This window comes from Vulpes lagopus, chromosome 8, assembly GCF_018345385.1.
Source record: "Vulpes lagopus strain Blue_001 chromosome 8, ASM1834538v1, whole genome shotgun sequence".
In the NCBI taxonomy this organism is placed as follows: Eukaryota; Metazoa; Chordata; class Mammalia; order Carnivora; family Canidae; genus Vulpes; species Vulpes lagopus.
Window position 1 is genome coordinate 8,604,019 of NC_054831.1, and position 20,647 is coordinate 8,624,665.

Consider the following 20,647-nt stretch of genomic DNA (forward strand, 5'->3'; position numbering starts at 1 on the left):
AGCGGGCTCCACGCAGGGAGCCCGACGTGGGACTCGATCCTGGGTTTCCAGGATCACGTCCTGGGCCAAAGGCGGGGCTAAACCGCTGAGCCCAGGGGCTGCCCCCACCCCCCACGAGTTCTTCTGGGCAGTTATTGCTTGCTGGGTAGTTTTGGTCCCGTCTGGTGATGCGATGCCCACCAGGGTTTGGCCTGAGTTTAGAGATTGGTGGGAAAGAAGAGTTCGAGGAACAATGTGGGATAAAGGCTGATGGGTGCAAACAAGCAGGTGAGCAGTAAAGGTTGGGTGTTAGGGTCTAGCTGGCGACGGTCGGGCCTCAATGATCTGCTTGTTGATGATTTTTGGAGGAAGACCAGGCAACTGGAAGAGGGTGTAGGGCGTCGGACTAAAGAAAAGAGATCCTGCCTGCGGGGTCCACTTCTGGCTCTGCTACCTACTGCCGTGTGGCCTTGGCCAAGTGGCTTACCCTCTCGGTGCCTCCGTTTCCTCATCTGTAAAGTCGGGATCCTAGAAGATCTATCCATCTGGGTGTCATGAGGATTGAGTTAACCCTTGTAGAGCACTTGGTAATCACTCAGTCAATATTCTGAGGATGGTTGGCCATTAACCAAGAACCTTGAAAGAATGGGGATCTGTTGACTTGGACGCTTTAGGAGGACTTAGGTGGAGAAGGTCGGCAAACATTTACCTGCCAGTTACCGCAAAATGTCCATTAAATCAATACTGACTCCGTATTGCATCCTCACACCACTGAATTTCTAAGTCTGTCTCCTAAGAGGGGGAGAGAGAGCTTTCTTAGGATTTTTAGAAGGCTTGTCATAATTTTTCCAAGGATGTTGGATTTGCAACCCTGAGACCAACACATTTCAAAGCAGAACAGAATTTGCCCCGGATGGGATGGGAGGAGGGGGTGGGAGGTGAGGCACCAACTCAGGATGGTTGTTGCCTTAGGGGAGCAGAGCCGAGGTGGGGGGCCCTGGCAGGCGGGCCCCCGTGTGTTCGGGCACGGGCCTGGTACCCCCAGGATTGCTGCTGGACATCCATGTGGCGGTGGAGTGCGGACTCCGTAGCAGTGCTGTGCATGCAGCCCAGTCTCCCCCAGACACGTGGCGCTTCGCCTGGGGTTCAGCAGGATCTGCACTTGGGCATATAACATCCCTTTTTGGGTCATTTATTTTTGCTTCCACCCCATTTTATTTTATTTTATTTTTTAAAAGATTTTATTTATTTATTCATGAGAGACACACACAGAGAGAGGCAGAGACACAGGCAGAGGGAGAAGCAGGCTCCATGCAGGGAGCCCGACGTGGGACTCGATCCCAGGTCTCCAGGATCAGGCCCTGGGCCCAAGGCAGCGCCAAACCGCTGAGCCACCCAGGCGTTTCCCATTTTATAACGTCCACCCCACTTTATAACGAAACATTTCACATGGGAAGAAAATTCTACAAGGGAAGTTTATAGGGGAAAATGGACACAATGGGGAGAAGAGACAGATCTCTCATGCAGAAAAACTCCAACTAATCCATATAGACCCTTGCTACTTGCTCCCAAGGAAGCAGAGCCTGATCCCCCCTCCCGGAGTGGGGGCTGACACGGTGACTTCTTCCGAGGACAGACTCGAGAGAGCAGCTTCACAGAGAAACCCGACCACACCGTCTCTGCCAGGTGACCAAGGTCAACGGCAAGGGATAAGTCGTGGGGCTGCGTGCACCCTGATAAATGCGGCGAGGCTGGCACTCTATCTGGGTCGTCTCCCACCCCAAACCCCACAGTCTCATTCTAATCAGGAAAAAACATCCGACACGTTGCACCTGCGGGAGATCTTACAAGATGCCCATCGTGGCAAACAAGGGGAGTCTGAGAGGTTGCACCACCAGGAGGAGCCGAAGGAGACACGATGACCAAAACACGTCACGTAGGGTCCTGGGTGAGATCGGGCCACAGGGGAAGGACATTAAGGAAAAACTAAGGACATTAGAGGACAGCATGGACTTTAAATAGTAATAAAACTTTCGAGTATTAAAATGACACATTGATATCGGTCCGTGAATGATGACCAGTATGCCGCGTTAATTTACGATGTAATAGGATGGAAACTCTCTTTGCCATCTTTGCATTTTTTTTTCTGTAAATCTAAAATTCTCAAAAAAAAATAAAAATAAAAATAAAAATAAAATAAAAAAAAATCTAAAATTCTCCTAAACAATAAAGGTGCTTCAAAACAAAACAACCATATACCCATCCCCTAAATTCTATCCTTCATACTTGACTGTCCCTATCACATGTGACATCTGTATCTTGCATCTGTCCCTCCCCCTCGGGCACTTTGTTTACCTCTAGTCCTTGCCTGCCCTCTGGTTTTTTTTTTTTGGTTTTTGTTTGTTTTGCTCCGAAGGGCACTCGGGAGGCGGGACAGGTGGGCACTCAGGACCGCGGGGTCTGGGGGTGGGGGGGCTGTATCCTCCTGGATGCCCGGGCTCCAGGCTCAGCTGCTGTTGGAAACCAGGAGCTCTACTGCCACCCGGTGGATCTTTTGAAAAATCTAGTTGCGCGCAGGGTGGGGGAGCGGAGGAGGCCCTGCAGGCAGGGGGCCCCTCCGGGAGCGGCTCTGAGCCCAGCTGCGCCGCACCCTAGGCCCGGGGCTGATTTTTAGCTAAACCCAGACACTTGCTAATTCCGGCCCCAGTTCCCAACTGTGCAGTCATTTCGTAGGGTTATGCGTACCACACTTTTCAAGATTTTATTTATTTATTCATGAGAGACACAGAGAGGCAGAGACACGGGCAGAGGGAGAAGCAGCTCCCTGCAGGGAGCCCGATGTGTGGACCCCAGGATCACACCCTGGGCCCAAGGCAGGCGCTCACCCTCGGGGCCACCCAGGTGCCCCTATACTACACTTTTCAAAAAAGTCCTTTTGGGAGGGACACAGAGCATGAGGGGATTGGAGTTCTCGTCTCGCTAGTACCTTTGACGACCATGAAGAGTGATTTGGAGCAGCAGCAGGGCCTGCCTGTTTTTGAAAGAGAAGTGTCTGGAGGCTTCAGCTGACTGGGGCCTGGGGCCTGGGGTCTGGCCGGACGGCAGGCCTGGGGCTGCAGCCTGTCCCGGGCCACGGGTACCTGGGGTCAGGCCTTGACACACACGCCGTGGCCACAGCCTCCCCTAAGTCCTGAGGCGGGAGGGACGGAAGGGCAGGCGGCTCTGCTTGGCTTCGCAGGCCCCACGCGTGACATGCCTGACGACAGGGGAAGGAGAAGGAACAAAGGAGCGTGTCTTAATTCGGGTTTCTCCGGAAGCGGAGCCTGGGAGCAGGGTTCCAGTGCTAGTCACCATCTGGGCCTTGACCCCAGGAAGCCCTGGAGGGAAAGAATCGGGAGAGATGTGCCATGAAGCCATGAGCATTGTGCTTTTGGGGCTCACTCCTCCTGGGAAGCACCTGTCCCAGCTGAGGTCCGGGTGAGGAGGCTGGGGTGAGGGCTGCTTCTGGGGACAGTAACGGCCACCCTTCTGGTGCCCTGGGCCACAGTGGGCAGCTTCTAGAGGGCAGAAGTGGGTGCTAAGGAGATGGCCTGGGCACTGCTAGGTCTTCTTAGTGTGTCCGTGTTGGGGGTTGGCACCCAATCCCACTCTACGCCCCTGGGGAGAGGGCCAAGGTGGGGCAGCCTGAGGCCCGGGAGAGCACAGGAGCCCGCGGAGATTCAGTTGAGCAAGAGAAGGTACTACTTGGGTTAGGAGAAGGGTCCACACGAGCGGACCCTCACGGCCTTCTCCACACAGGTGAGACTTTATAAAGTGGGGAGATGCAAATGTCTCTCAACATTGAGAGGGAGTATGCGGGGTGGGGGGCGCCCACCAGGGAGGAAGGACAGGGAGCCAGCGTCCTTGTCTGGAAGCTTCCCCTGGGCTGGCCCTGAGGCTCCTGCTGTAGCCTTGACCCGCACCCCTACCCCTGCTGAATGTCCACCCCCTGGAAGACCCAGGTCCTGAAACACAACAGGACCACGCTGTTTCCAAGACCACCAAGCACTTAGGGGATAAAAGCCTGTGAGCAAGGGGCTAAAGCTCATCTTGTGAGGAATGTTGAAAAACATGAACCTTCCCCCCAAATCTCTGGCGTCTGTGTTCCCGGGGTATGACCTAGAAAAAACTATTTCATTGATTACAGAGGACATGACCTCCTGCTCAGAAACCTGGTGGCCACTGTACTCGGTGACCAGGCCCTCGGGGCCTGTGCTCCACCTTCTGGCTGTCAAGTCCCCCCCCGATGATCACACAGGCGACCGGCCATCGGTGGGGCCTTAGAGGTCAGCGGGGACAAACACACCACCAAGGCCTCCTGCCAGCTGTGGAGCCACAGGCCGGCCTCGCTCCGGTCAGCGTGTGCTCCGGCAGGGACAAGTCTCCGTGAGAGGCTTGGAGGCCCGTGTCCCTGTTAGCCGCGTCCTGGGTCCTCAGGGCCTGGTGGCGGCAGGCGGAAGCCGATGGTCCTGTCACAGCAGAGCTGGAGGGACGCGTTCAGACGGCTCCTGAGGGACGGCTGTCCGTGGGGGCGGCCGCTGGGAGCCGGCCGAGAGGGCTCTGAGGGGTGTGGGGCGTCTAACCGGGTCCTTCACACCTTCTAGAAACAGGACGGTCCGAGAGAGGGTGTCGGGCTCCGAAAGCTGCTGTAAAGGACACAGGTGGCCGGTGGGGAGAACATTCCTTGGAAACCGAGCAGCAGCTGAGGCCAGTGTATGGGGGGGGGGGGGGCACTACTCCCTCATCACCTCAGAGAGCCTCTAGTCTCCTGAACGAACAGGCGTGGAGCCCGCAGAAGCTCTTCCGGCCCCGCCCTCTTGGGCTCCTTAGGATTCCGCAGCGAAAGAGCTACACGTTACCCCCGGGCCGAGGCCCCGTCTTCCTCGCGTGGGAAGTGGCCCCCGTGGATGCGGGGTGGGAGCGGCATGTGCGCTAACGCCTGAGGCCAGCCCTCAGCGTGGCCACCTCCTCCTGCGTGGTCAGAGGAAGGGCAAGTCACAGGTCCTGCCCTTACGGGACCCTGTCATCTTTGGAGAGGAGGGACTCCACTACCCAGAAGAGAGAAGCAGAAGGTTGTTTGCGTCCCGTGCCATCGCCCCAGAGAGCGGGGTCCCACATAGACCAAGGTGGAGGGGAGGACAGACGGCCGCTCGGCGCCTCTGTGGCGATGCCACCCCGACTTATAACCCTCCTGCCCAGGGGTCCACTCTTACCCTCGTACGTTCCCAATAGGTCAACAGGGACGTGGGTGGAGGATCCGCTCCCCAAATGCGAAGGTCTAAAAAAGCCATCACACAAGGTGCGACAGTGCTGACCCGTGAGAGGCAGGGCCAGGGAGCTGGGAGCCCCAGCACATAAGGGGAAGTCGCATTTGACACCAAAAATAAGACCCTGAACAGGAAGAAAGACTTGGCAGAGGTGTGCGTGCGGTTTCCGGTTAGGCTGTGACACAATTTGTGCCGGTGTGTCTCCTGCCGGGGCTGCTCGCAGACACACAGATGCAACTGTCTGTGAGACACCATAGACACGGACAATGCTGTTTCTCCAAAATTTTATTTTAATTTAAATTACAGGGCCAGCCAGATATTCTGATAAGAAATTTGTTTCCTCAGGAGAAAGGAAATGCTTTCACGGCATTGCTAACAATTGTATACATCTCCACCTTTTTTATTTTTAAGGGTTAAAAATCACATTGAGTAAGTGTAACTGACATGTAAAATTAAACCTTTATAACACAAAAAGAAACCACTTCCAGTATAACAGTTTTGGTAATATGAATATATTAAATGATAACTTCAAATGCAACTTGTCAACTTTGAATGTTTTCACATTTTTGTTGAAAAACGAAAACAAAACGAGTCTTAACTCTGCCCGGATCCCAGTGCAACAGCAGCGTGTGGGTTTTGACAGGCTGCACCCTCACTGCCTTCCACGCGGAGGCGCTAGTGCTGCGAAGCCAACGCCCCAGCGGAAGCCTAGTTAGGTTCTAGTTTCAAGTTCGAAGAACGAGCCTGGCAAGGAAACCTTTTGTCCACTTGGCGAAACTAACGCTTTCACGCTAAACCCAGACATGGAGCACTAGACCACGAGAACCGGAAGGCTGCATCACGGTCAAGTCCGCTGCTCCCTTCCTAAACATCTTGGATATTTTCACTTTGAGGAGCTTGGATCGCTTTCTGTACTTCCGATAGAAAAACGTCAATTATTCTACACAGATTTTGGAAAAGACAGCCTCAGAAAAACCAATTGTAATGTAGACTGCCTTTTTAGTGAGATGGAATACAAACACAGCTATGTTTTCTGGATCTATTTTCCCCACTGGTATTCCTAGGAGGTCTGGAAACCTCACGCTTGAAACATCCACTGGGAGTCTCATTTTGCTGGCTGATAATTCAATTAGTGAGAGAGGCTAGCAAAGAGTAATTATATAAATTTCTTAATCAGCTACAGCCATGCTGAATTCGAACTGGCAAACTCTGATTTGTTAAGTTGTTAGTTGTGATCTTTGTATCACTAAGATGAACAGAGACCATTCTAGTAACTTTACACAGATATGTTCTAGGAGACGTTGTTCTGCTGTGGTCACAGTAACAAAAAGTGGTGCAAAATCAGTTACTTCATAAATACTGATCATTTGCAGCATTAAGGAACAGGACATTAAAAAAAATAAAATTTCCCCATAGGACACCTAGGACTAGGGACTCTTCTTTTCCTAAGAAAAGCCAAAGTTTTAATTATTCAGTTTCACAACTATTGTACTGGATTACTTAGTCTAAGAAGGAAAAGGTGCTCTACAGAGGCTTCCCCCACACACGGAGAATCAGCAGTAATTTAGCATAATCGGGATCATCCATATCTGGCAAAACTCACAACTCATTTAAATGAATAAGGCCAACATTGCGCAGGAATACGTAGCCGGACTGGCGGCTCCCCAGTAGGTAACTGAATACAAAGGATTGGTTTCCATTTTTTCTTTTAATGCTGTGATACTTAAATGTTAAATCAGCATTTTCATGTGATCGGAAGTATTTCAATTACATATGAGCATTCATTTTTTTTTTTTTGCAAAAACTCAATATTAGGTAATAGTTACATACTAATACAGTAACATTCCTCTGCTGTACAAATTAAATCATTTAAAAGAAATGAGCATTCTAAGAATTATATACAAAAGAAACCTGTAAGCATTGTTGAAATGAAATGCAAGGTGTCACTGTTAGCTCTACTGGTTTAAAATACCTTCCAAAAAGTAAAATTAACAAATACCCTTCAACATATCCAGGTTTACGAGTCTCAAGAAAATCAAATGTCAAAAAATTCTAGAAAGCTGTGAAAAGCATATATACATTTTTCCTTATGACCTTATGAAGCTTCACACCTTTGAGAAGTTGCTATCAATTTATTTGCACGTCAACTTTATCCACCCAAAAAGCTCATATCTTGGATACAGTTGCCCTCTGATTCCAAATACAGCTTTGCTCCATCTTCCTTTAGCGAAGGCGTATAACCTTCCCATGAATCCACGCTTGGATCTTTAACAGAAATCAATGCAAACACGCAGGCTTAATCTGATAACAGCAATCCCCTTCTTCCCTAAACCACACCACCATCTACACATCTGCCTTCAGGAACCTAGCCACGTTCAGAACTCCTACAGCGAACAGAGTCCTTGAACTCTGAAACGACACAAAGATCAAGAGAAAGTCCACGTGTGCTCTAGTGTGCAAGAAAGCAGCAGCTACGTTCTCCAACTCGGACTAAAAAAAAAACAAAAAAGGTAAAATGAAAAACCGTTCACTTAACAGCAGGATAGCAGTAAAGTTCCTCATGAACCGCTAAGAGCGCCTGATGCTGAATAGCTAACAGCAAATGCTGAATTTGGATTTAATATTTTAGATGTTGATTGGAAATTAGGCTTCTTGCTGAGCTGGTCTCTTCAAATCCCTGATCTGTTTCACTAAATAGGTCTTCTCATCGTTAAATTGTTCGTCCTCGGTCCTGTCATTCTGGAACTTGCTGAGGAACTCTATAAGTTTGGTCTGGTTCTTGAGGAGGATGTCTAGGATGGGCTGCGTCTTGTTGGGGTTGGCTACAAACACCTGTGTAGAGAGAAACTGGTGTGAGTCACATGGGAAGGACAAGTGCCCAGCGATGGCCCCGCAGTCAGCAGAGCTGCCCGCCGCCCGTTCACCTCACGGTCCAGAGGCTTCTGCTTTGGAAGACCTTGTTTTATAAGAGGGGTGTATGGTGGGTGGTGGGGAGGATTTTATGTTTTGGCACAAGAAGGACTGACGCATTCATTCATGCTCTGAAATTCAGTAGCTGGTATTAAACATAAACTGATTTTAGAAGAAAATGGCCAGATATTATTTCTGGGTACAAAAAGTTAGAATGGATTGTAAGTATTGAAACCTCCAAGAAAAGCAGTAAGAAATGGATTGATTATCCTTTACTTTGTGATTAATAATATTCTATGCCAAAGATAAATGACATTCCTCTCTAATATATAATTTTTCTGTCCCCAGCCCAGATGATATACCATTTCTGGGTCTATTTTTGTTTAAATGTTATACTGCACAAATATAAACATTGACTGAATTGTATCACTTAGATCACCAAAATGAGGTGAATATTCCAGTAACTGGTAAATGAAAGGAGATTAACAATTCTAGAGGGAAAAAAAAAAGGAAAAAAAAAAAAAACAATTCTAGAGGAAAATATTGTTTATGGTTCTAGTACTCTACCTTAAAAACGTGGAAGGCCTCAAACTGGATGTTACGACTCTTGTCTCGTAGGAGATTCATCATTAATTTGAGGTTCTCTGGTTTACTGATGTATTTTGTCATAATTGTGAAGTTGTGTCTATCTAAGAGTAGTTCACCGAGAAGCTGAGAAGACATTTAAACAATTAACTCTTACATTATCATCAAGATTTCAAGTAAAATCAAAGTTTAAAAAAATAGTTCACTTTACAATCACCACTGTCAAACACAGAATATTAGTAGGCATTCAAAAGACTGATGAGCTGAGCGAAAACTATGACCTAACGTTACCGAGTGCCCGCTACTGGCCACTTAAACACACGGCCTTTCTTGCGGGGGTAAACCTACTGAGAGTCCAGTAGTGCTCTCTGGTCTTGACACATTTCAAGGCACATTCGGCCCAGAATCTGAAACTGTCAGAGCCTACTCTTTAAAATATGCATTTACATTATCTCGTTAAAAACAAAAAACAAACAAAAAAAAACCCAGCAAAGAAAATGGTCAGAAGTTGATAATTCTTTTTTTTTATAAGTTGATAATTCTTGTTTAAATACAAATCTTAATTAAAAAATGATTTATCTGGACTTCCCAGGACAGAGGGTTCCAGGTCCAAAGCTTCCATACACTTATCCTTAAGCTTGCCAAAGTTATGCATTCATATCTGATTCAGGAAGGTTTATAAAAATGATATTTCTCTGTTCTTTCTTCAGCAAAGTATCCTGAAGATACTCCAATTTTGTCTTTATGACTCTTTATCATCTAATGACATCAATTAAGCTAAAAACAGTCTGTCTCTGGGATTTATTGGGTTCTAAAGAGTCTCTTATACCATATCAGTCTTTGATTTTCAAACTGTCACTGCTTGTTCTAGTTTTCTTTTTCTGAAACCAGCAGTCACCCCTTCATGTCCGCATGCCAACTTCTAGCGCAGGTCTAGAGTGCCTGCCATGGGTGAGGGGTCGACTTGCAGTCCTTAGGGACAGAGGCAGAAGCAGAGTGGTAGACAGCTTGGCCCCGATCATCAGCCTGTCTGGGTTCAAATCCTGGCTCCCTGCTCCCTGTGAGCTATGCAACCTTGAACACATTATTTAATTTCCCTGCACCGCAGTTTCATCATCCACGGTGGGAATGGATAACAGACTTACATCTCACGAGAGTGTAGTGAGAAATGAAAGTGTGACTATGTGCCATGCATGTGCGACATAAGTCTGAACAGAGACCAGAGTCTGACAGAGGTCTGAGGGCAGCAAAGGGCGTGAATACAGTTATTTTGGTAAATTCCTTTCTGGATTCCTGGCCATGTTCTAGATACTTGGAAGTTTCCAGACAACTGATCTCTAGATAAGCAACATGTCATCATATTAAATCAAGAATAACCTGACGTGCAGGAGAACAAACCTATTCTACTTAGGATTTATAAAGAAATTATAGAAAGAATGCAAAGGTTAAGCTCAGGCTTCAAATTAATCTGAATCACGAAATACACAACTTTCAAGGTAAAAGAAGCAACAAGTATTTACTCTTACGAAGACTCAAAAGTTATTATTCAGTATGTGAAAGTTACAGCTTTACTGGTGTTCATGTTCTATCATAGAAACCAAAGACATACCAAACATGGCTCATCTGGTTATCTGGAGAAGGATAATTGGTAATTTAAAAAATTTCTTTAGATATAAAAATAAAAGTCTGAGGTTTTGAACAGGGAATTCACATTTGCTGGTAAAATAAATATAGGGATAATAAATGCCAATGTAGCTACAAAAAAGGAAGTACAAATTAAAATCCATTTTTAAAGGACTACTGGTCCTTAAAATTGCTCCATGCATTCATGAGGTATTACGAAACTGTAGGAGCCGAAGCCTAGCTTCATGTCCACGACTAAGGTCTTGCAAACGGCAGTCTTAACTTTCCTTTTCATGCTGGCAATTCATAAGTGGCAGAAGGGTCTTGAAAGCCCTTCTCCTTATCTAAGCAGCCCAAATATTCAGAATTTGGTCAAAGTCTATTGATTTGCCAAATAAACTACCCTGCTCCCCCTTCCCGGGAAGAGATACTGGCCCTAGACGCTACTACCCTAGGTAATCCTGCCTGGCATCCTTGGCCTCAGAAGATGCAGGCTCCATCCAGCTGCTCACGTCCACGTGATGCTGGGAAGACAGGGCGTCATGGCCCTTGGACAGAAAGGGGGTGTTGGCAGAGGCTACTTTACTGTGTTTAGAATCACAGCGAAGCCTATACTAGATCACAAATCTTACAAATATATATTACACTGATGTACAGGAAAGAAAACGTCCTTAAACAGCTGCCAGAAGTACCGTAGCCCCCCCCCCCCCCCCCCCCCGATGAAAGGACTGACCTATCGCAGCCATTGCTAGCTAGCACACCTGGAGAAGGGAAGGCGTTAAGGATCCTGGATGCTGGACTATGGGCCAGGCTGGGAGGCGAGGTCCGAACAGCAGCAATGAGTGGGATGTGCCCCAGCCTGACCGGACCATTTCAGCAGGGACACATTTCCAAACTGTGACTATGACTGGTCCCCACTGTAAGAGTTACAGCCTTAAGGGAAAGGAAGGAAGTAGCTGGCCATACGGAAAGGACTGCTTTGGAAATGTGGATGGTAGAGAGTGTTCTTATCAAAGGACACAAAATATAAAAGATGCTCCTGATGTCCTTTAGTCCATTCCCACAGAAAGACAAGGTCTTCAAGAGTGCTCTCTCCCTGGCAGGAAGGGAAGCAGGAATGCAGTCCTGATCAAATGAATTCAGACAGCTCTGACAGGAAGAACTCTGGGCAGAGTAGAATTTAAAGTGGACATGGCAAAAAGTATAAATGGAATTAGGATGTCCCCCCCAAATCCTCTGTGACTTCCTCTATAGTTCCTGTCAGGACCACTTACTGACAGAGTGAGGCGTATGCTTTTATTAACTGCAATGAGAATTTTCTAGAGCAGAGGTCAGCAAACTTTCTGTAAAGGGCCAGATAGGAAATGTTTTAGACTTTGGGGGTCATATAGTCTCTACGGCAACCATTCAAATCTGCATTATTCTCTGAAATAGCCTCATGTAAATAAATGAATATATCTGTGTTCCAATAAACCTTTATTAACAAAAACAGGCAGGGACCTGGATGTGGCCCATGAACTATAGTTTGCCAGACCCTGTTCCAGAGTTTTAAATCTTAAATTTAAATTTAAAATGGAACCATCCCTACCCTAGTTTGATACAAAGTGGCCAAAGTTCCCTGTGGGTCCCAAAGGTCAGCACCCCCTCACCCCCAACCACCCTCATGCTACAAGCCTGTGCTGTCCCACAGCTACTGGGCCTTCATCTGGTGGATGCAATTCTAAATTCCAAAAATAGGCTTCCAAATGTAAAATACTGCACTGCTAAGAGGTAGAGACCTCTTCAAAATTCTGTATATTCCATTCTGGTATCCCTACTTAACAGGCAGGTGGCCAGGTGGCCTGTGTGGACCACGGCTGAACTCCTTCCTTTCCACAAAAATCTTGACCATGAACAAATGTATTCTCCTCTCAAAGGTGTGGGACTCACACCAGCACATCTTCCTTTCCCCACATCAATTTCAGACACAGGGGAAGAAAAGTTAACTACGTAAAATAAATGAGTCATACCTTGAGTGACTGTCTTTTTGTCACGTAATTTTCTGAATGAAGTAACTTCTCATATTCACTGAAGAACTAAAAGATAAAAAAAAAAAACATATCAGTAGTTACTATTTTAAAGATCGGTAGAGAACATTAAAAAGCTTGAGCACACTTTTTTTTTTTTTTTTTTTTTTAAGATTTTACTTATTTGAGAAGAGCAAGAGAGTGTGAGTAGGGGAGGGGCGGGGGGACAGGGAGAAGCAGGGGCTGAGCAATGTGGGGCTCGATCCCAGGACCCCAAGACCATGACCTGAACAGAAGTCAGGTGCTTAACCAACCGAGCCACCCAGGTGCCCCTGAACACAAACTTCTACCACACGAAGGCTACTTGCTGCTCATCTGTCTCATGCACTCACACAGCCTTCCTCAAGGGCACCCGAGGATGACCTCCAGGAGGACGGCTCCTGGGACCCACTCTTACCCAGTGCTAGCCAGGCCCATACAGCTTAAATCTGGTCCTCTTTTGTCATCCAAACTCCATATGCATAGAACATAACTCCTACCCTCCAACTGTTTCTCAAAGTGTCTCAAAATGTTTCTCTCATTTCTTGATTAGAAAATTCCTTTTTTTTTTTTTAATACTTCAGTGAGTCCAAAGCACAACCACAAAGAGAAAAGTTACCGGGTCTGTCAATGCATCAAGCAAGAGGAGAAAATAATTAAAAACAGATGAGGAGAAATTTAGCACTGATGAACAGGCAGGGTATCCTAGGGAAATTGGGACTTGGGCCCAATCCTGAATAATGGCAAGGATTTCCTTTAGAAAGGGGAGGAGTATTCTTCAGAGATAAAAGGGGAAGGACACAGCATGAGTGAAGACCAGAGAAAGCACAACGTGACACACTTAGGAAGTGACACATGTCCACCAGATTTACAAAATGGTGCTCACTAACAAGCGTGGCGTCACTGGCATGGTAAGAAGCTGATCGAAGCAGGAGGTAGGGAATGGAAATGAGGGACACACAGGGGCCAAGACACACTTGCTAAAACTATTTGTACCTTTGCTTTACCACGGGTCCTTATCAGCCATTCATCTGTGACTTAGAGCAGGTGTTAGCAAACTGCAGCTCCTGAACCAAATCTAGCCTGCCACCTGCTTTTATGAGTAAAGTTTTGTTGGAACACAGTTGTGCTCACTCACGTATTGTCAGTTTATGTATTGCTTATGGCTGCTTTCTCAACACAACAGACAGGAGAGCCTAGAGAGACTGCGTGGCCAGGAAGCCTCAAAGATCTACTATCCGGCCCATCACAGAAAGGGTCTTCTGACCCTTGCCTGAGAGCTAGCCCACAACTGCCTACGTATTCTTTCTTTTGCTTCTCTCTCGGCAGAGGTGGGATGGTAACTTCTTCTTCAGAGGATGTGAATGCTACCTTCTCCTCAAAGAATCATCAAACCAATGATTAAAACTAGAACTGCCTTTAGACAGTGACACAGAATATGGACCTCTCAAGTTCTTTTTTTTTTTTTTTTTAAAGATTTTATTTCTTTATTCATAGAGACACAGAGAGAGAATGAGAGGCAGAGACCCAGGCAGAGGGAGAAGCAGGCTCCATGCAGAGAGCCCGACATGGGACTTGATCCAGGGTCTCCAGGATCACGCCCTGGGCTGCAGGCAGCGCTAAACCGCTGCGCCACGGGGGCTGCCCAGACCTCTGAAGTTCTTGACAGAAAATGCAGGATAAAATTTTCTGCTGCCTAATTCTTAGTAAGCTTAGGGGCGAGAGGTTCTCCTGACAGAGAAGCGCCTGAAGAGGACACATGTAGTCCACGTGCTCTCCAGGGATGTGTGATTTTGTCCTTGGGTTAGGAGTCTGGGGCGAGGACAGGCACCGCTGGGGCTCCTTGAAGATCTACTCAGGGAACTACACTGCAGTTCAGCCTTACAGTCACCCCGAAGGATGTGTCCACTACATGCCGTGCTGACTGAATTCCCCTGAGAGCGCCAATGGGAGAAATTTGTTTTATTTTATAGATATTGTGATTGTTTAACTAATTCTGTTTCCCTCTATGCTTTTGGTTATTAGGAAGCTCAAGGCCCAAGTATACAGGATTTCTGATCACATAGTTTTGTGTGATCACACTTCCTTGGCTCCTCACTCTCCTACCTTCCTCAGATCTTTTTTTTTTTTTGATATTTATTTATTTATCTATTTATTTATTTAATTTTTTATTTTTCCTTCCTCAGATCTGACCACAAGGTCTACACACTTCTGTTAGCTGCCTCCCATAAATTTTCCTAAAATTCTTTTAACCAATGTCATTCATTAATAATATGTAGAAAAATATTTTACTACAAAACTGAACCACTGTCATTGTTAGTTGGTATCTTTGATGGGCTTTAAAACTAAGACTCCAGTATATTAAGTCACAGAATCTTTGAGGCCAGTCAATAAAACAATCTGGCCAATGTTTTACTAACTGCTTACCGTGTTCAAGGCACTGCTGTCATGCACGCGACGCACACATTCTTAAGTAATCCTCACAACCCACAACAACAGTTAGGGTGCTACTACAAGCCTTCTTTTAGGGCGGAGGATTCTGAAGGCAGCCGCCCAAGGTGGGGCTGGGACTTGAAGCCAGACTCTGGACAGTCTGGTGCCAAAGCCCACACTTCTGCTACAGAAAGGTACCCCTGAGATAACCATGCTAACATTTTAAACCAACATGCATGCAAAGAAACGTACTATATCCAAATGGAAAACTGAAACTATATGACCAGCAATGTTTAAGCCACTCATGAGGCTTTCTATGAGGAACTTCCTATGCACTCAGCATTACATGATGGATGTTACTGAGTGGGAGGGAAAGAGGAACAGAAAAGAGTTCAAAAGCACAGATTTTGCCTGCATAATCTTTGTGTGAACAATGAAGTATCAACAGTGTACACCTAGAATTTCCAAAATTCAAATGACTAAGTGGAAGAATGAAAACCTAAGCCAAATCTCATGGGTTAGACGGGAATTTTAAGTGGATTGTTAGTGTCCTAACTTCTCTAAGAGCATCCACGAGACTGTGGACAGCACATCAGTAAAACCAGTCTGGCAGAAGGAAGCACCCATGGGCAGAGTGGGGGCGGGGGCAGAGCTGGCACGCAGTGGAGGAGAGCATGTGATACTATGGCCTGAAGGCTGTTGTGCGGATCAAGGGCACTCGGAATTGTTCATGAGCTTCCGGGAGTTTTAGTACCAGAAGTCTGACACCAACTCAGACTGGAAGGGACCTTCCTGCTGGGCTAGTCCAGTGTCCTCACTTTATACGGAGGATGGACTTCTGAGTCTCTGAGCCTAGTGTTCTTCTCACCCTCGCAGCTGCCACCCACCCTTCACTCTCCTGGAAGCAGGGGGAATCTAAACAACTGATGGAAAGGAAGAGAAAGTTAAGTCTGATAATAAGTTTCTTTTTGTCTTTTTTTTTTTTTTTTTTTTTTTATGATAGTCACAGAGAGAGAGAGAGAGAGGCAGAGACACAGGCGGAGGGAGAAGCAGGCTCCATGCACCGGGAGCCTGATGTGGGATTCGATCCCGGGTCTCCAGGATCGCACCCTGGGCCAAAGGCAGGCGCCAAACCGCTGCGCCACCCAGGGATCCCAGTTTCTTTTTGTCTTAACTGTATATTGTCATTTGGCATCAAAGCACTTTTATTTCCTCCCCTAAAGCAAGAAAAGATGCAAAGGGTAGTGTGTCAATCAAAAAGATAAAATTCTGCTTCTGACCAAGTTAACACTCTATACCTTGTTTCAGTAGAGAAATGATCATAGCACCATTTAAAACCACCATATATGCAATATAAGTAAGTACCTGGCATAAAAATCTAATTTAAATCTTTCATTTCTGGTACAGAACTTACAATTTTATTTGAGAGAGACAGAGAGAGAGAGAGAGAGAGAGAGAGAGAGAGAGAGAGAATATCTTAAGCAGGATCCACGCTCAGCAAGGACTGAGCCCAACTCAGGTTCAATCTCACAACCCTGAGATCATGGTCTTAGCTGAAATCAAGAGCTGGACACTTAAACAATTGGGCCACCCAGGTGTCCCAAAACGTACAATTTTAAAATAGTACTTCATATACTTACTTTATCATAATGTTGTTCCAAAAATTCTGCACTGAGCAATTTATGTCTTGTAAGTAAATCCTAGAGAAAGAAAATACACTATTTTACAATTGTTTTGCATTCAACTTCTTTTAGAAATGAGAATCCTAAAACATGCCACGCCATTTTACCTGATAAAAACTGTTGTTAAAAATCACTATACTTAAAAACATTTGAACATAACTATATTGAAAATGCTGATTCTAGGTAAGAGCAAATAAAATCATTAATAATTTGAAACTGTGATTGTAATGAGTGCGATTAGTCACAGGTCTACAGTTCTTAGAAGGAAAAATATAAAAAAAAAATTCAAAGAAATATAAATTCAAAGAAAGGGAATAAAGCAATAAAGTGAAATAAAAGTAAACGATTGTGGTAAAATGTCAAATAGAGTACTGCTCCTGGTAGAGAAAGAGGAAATTTCTTTCATTAGAAAAAGTATTGGTGGTTCCCTTTTCTTCCTCCTAAATTCTGTTATATTCAGTTTCATATCTAATGCAATCTTGTTTTCAGAGACAGAATGTTTTTTAAAAACCCCATCATGTTATAAACATTAGCTCCTAAGTAAGTAGACTAATGCTACAAAAATGTAGATTCAAACATCAGAATGTCCTTGAGTCCAATTCTGCATGACTACACACTAGAGCTGATGCCTCACCATATGGCTAGCCCAGGAAACCACTTAAGGGTCATTCATTCAGAAAATATCTACTATGTGCCGGGTAAAGTTCTGGGTGCTGGGGCTACAAAGACAAAAGGTGTGGTGGTCTCTGCCTTTCAGGACCTAGAAGTTAGCAATGAACTAGCCTTTGGTCTCACCAGGTGGGAAAGAGAATGGGAACATGTGGTCCATCCACTACTTGGTGAATTACTGAATACAACTCCTTTAGAGCCGCCTACTGGAAAGGTTAGTGCCAACGATCCCCTCTCTCTGAACCAATTCTCCCTGTTTCCTTAGCTGTTTATGTTTGAGGGCCCCAGGTGACAATGAACTAGTATTTCTTGAAATATGTCCAAGTGTAATGTTGGTCCTGAGAAATGCTCTAGGAAATGCTGCACAAACACATGTGGGAGGCACTAAAGTTTTGGTTCCCTCGTAGGGATCTGGCAGGTCTCAAGAGATCCTGCAGGGAGCTCTTCCGTCACCTACTTTGTGATTGCCCGTTCCTGAAAGCCTTTCCTCACACAGGCTTTCCCCTCAGCTGACCTAACTACCACCCTGGAATCTTTCTCCCACATCATTGTCATAGAGAAGCCTTCCAGACTGGTCACCAGCACCAAAGCATGGACAGAGTTGTCTCTACGTCTGCGGGATTATCTGATTACCATCTCTCTCATGCTAGACTGTAATATAAATATAATGGTCATGTCTATTTTTTACTAATCTTTGAATTCCCAGCACCCATGCAGGGCCCAGCACATAGTAAGAGCTTAATATTTAACAAATAAATGAATGAACCAACAAAATCAGGGAATAGGTTTGGGAAAACATCACAAGTCATCTTCAAAGTATGCTTTTAAGAAGGCTTCTAAATCCGCCCCAAAGATTTACAGGTGTTCAAACTGCTGGATAGTGTACAGACTGTATACCCAGGAAAGACCTATTTTTTTCCAAATCTCCCTTGGGGATTAAATCGACAATTAGATTTTCTGGAGTTTGAGCATCCTTAAGAAGCTGGAAAAGAAATGCCATGAAGCTTCCCTATGTGGGGTAGGAGATGGAGCAGAGAAGGGAAAGGAGACTTTATATTATCTTAGTACACTGGCCCACAGGGGTCAGCTATCAGGGGCAGAGGTACACAAGAACTCGAAGGGAATGTCAAGCAAGCCTGTGAAGGGCACTTCCTCCTTCTATATGTGACTGTAATCTGTGTGTGGTGATCTCCCCTGTGTAGGAGCCTCAAGGGCAGGGGTGTGCATGGTTCATTGCTGAATCCCACTGCCGAAAAGAATGGTGCCTGACATGGGGTCGGCACTCTGGCTTGTGGAGTAAGCAGAATGAACAAGTGAATAAGCGAATTAAGGGATTAGTGTGTCAGGATCCATGCAAAACTAAGTGTCATTTCTACTTTTTTTTGTGGCTAAATCACTCTGGAGACCAATATAAGGAAGTACTGCAAAAGGAACACAGTGTTCACTGTTCTACCATAATCTAACAGAAGAGAACACCAAAGACTGGAAGGGACCTTACTGCTGGGCTAGTCAATGGCTACAATGGCTCCTCAACTGGGGTTGATTTTAGGGACAGGCAGGTAGAAAATACTGCTCTAGAAAGCAAAGTCCTAAACCCGTGGTGCAACAGATTTTTACTAAAGTTTTGAGTAAGGAAACCACTCTGAAAGGTCTCAAGTAGGAGCAAGAGCCTCAAAGTTGGGCCACAGAGGAAATGGGGGGGGGGGGCTCTAACATCTCTCCATCTAGGAAAGATTCTATTACCATCTGGTTTCAAGAAACCAGGAAACTTCAGGAAACCACTGTCAATCTAGGAATCAAATCTGAATAGCCTTGAGTTAGGAGAGACCGAAGGGGTACTCTGAGACTGCTGAAGAAAGAGCTAGACTCCAATGCACAGCAGAATGAAAGCTCCTTGTCAAGATGGGCCACACCAGGGCCTGGAGAGGAGTGACATGCTGGCAGGAAAGGAGCAACTGCTGACAGTCAGTACCCAAAATGGCCAATTCTAAGCAGGGAAAGAGGAGGTGGGGACCTGGGCAGAGCCTCTACCTACTGAGAGATGAGAAGGAAACCTCACCCCACGGGTTAGAGCCAAGAGCTTCAGAGAGTTCAAACCATGGTGGGGGCAGAAATCAACAGAGCAAAGGGAAAAGGTCAGGCAGTCATTGGTCAGAAATGTGCAAAATTTCCAGGGTGCTATGTGTCCCAGAACACGAGGTGCTGGGTCAGCTAGCAGTGGAGAGGAACAAGATCTCTGCTTTCTCACCTATCTGAATTCTAGTATATCCAAGGCCTTGGGAGGACTGGGAGAAAGGTAGGGGTCATCTCCCGAGCCCAGCAGATTGAGCAGCCAACTTTTAGGGTACGCTGAATTGAAAAGGATTCCTAAAAGTCAGTAAGTTGGGGCCTCAAACACCCTGTGGCAAAGACGGCCCTGGGGTTTTCAAAGAAATGCCACTGAGCTCAGGGCTCGATTTCACAGAGTCTTGGCAAGCTGTACGGCCCAATTTCATCCTTGATGCTTGACCATGTCCTAGGATAAGGGACTCAATTGTTCCAACTGTGTGGCTCACCTATGGAACTCTTAAGGGTTAGAAAGTTCTCCCTGTGCTAGAGTCAAACCTATCCCCAGGTTATTTTCAGAAACTGTCAGAGCCGACAGAAATAGGTTCAACCCACTTTCTATAGGATCCCACTTCACATACATGTAGTGCTCTCACGGCAAGTCCCTACCGAGTCTTCTCTTCTCCAGGCTAAATACGTCCAAGTTCCTTTAACCACTCCTCGCATGACAGGTTCTGAGTCCCCCTCACCATCTACTGTCTTCTGAAAGTCATCTATTTGTCTATGTGCCTCTTAAAGTGTAGCGCCTGGAATGGAACACATTTATGTGTTGTTACCTTAATGGCTTATAGTGCGGTGAGACCATCATCAGCTCTTTAGGTCACACACCATGTGGTCACATGTAGCTTTGGGGCAGCAGCATCACACTATTTAATTTTACAGGACATATTTAGAATTTTGTTTCCTCAGAGTGGGCTCTGGAGGCAGACTGCCTGGGTTCAAATTCTGGGTTCCCCATTTTACAGCCTGACTTCACCCAATATTTCTAGACTCCTTATCTGTAAAGGAGATGGTTGAGTAGGATATGAAATTGCCTACATTAGTAATTATTATATTTGGTAATTACTGTATTTAATAATAACTGTATTACTATGCCTTATTCCCACATCCCTTATTTATAGTTAGGTCCTCAAGTGGAGGGACCTCAATCATCGTCCCATTCCATTCTGACCTCTCTGGATCTCTACGAAGCCTTATTTTAGGATCACCATTGTCTGCTATCTTTTCCTTCACAGCCATCACCTACACATTTGATAAGCAGGCTTTGTCACCCTTTATCTAAGTCATTAACAATGTTCAGCTGGGCTGA

At 45.9% G+C, this 20,647-nt stretch overlaps 1 protein-coding gene across 2 annotated transcripts in view; it reads right to left on the reverse strand.

Moving 5' to 3' along the window:
* Nucleotides 1-5,552: 5,552 nt before the first annotated feature.
* Nucleotides 5,553-20,647, reverse strand: part of CAB39 (calcium binding protein 39) — an 84,428-nt gene continuing 69,333 nt past the window's right edge. For both annotated transcript variants that reach the window (XM_041765340.1, XM_041765341.1), the window contains exons 6-9: nucleotides 16,522-16,581; nucleotides 12,413-12,478; nucleotides 8,763-8,906; nucleotides 5,553-8,117 (exon numbers count right to left, since the gene is read on the reverse strand). In XM_041765340.1, coding sequence (XP_041621274.1) covers nucleotides 7,929-8,117; nucleotides 8,763-8,906; nucleotides 12,413-12,478; nucleotides 16,522-16,581 — 459 coding nt within the window. In that variant the 3' untranslated portion in view covers nucleotides 5,553-7,928. The remainder of the gene's footprint in view (nucleotides 8,118-8,762; nucleotides 8,907-12,412; nucleotides 12,479-16,521; nucleotides 16,582-20,647) is intronic.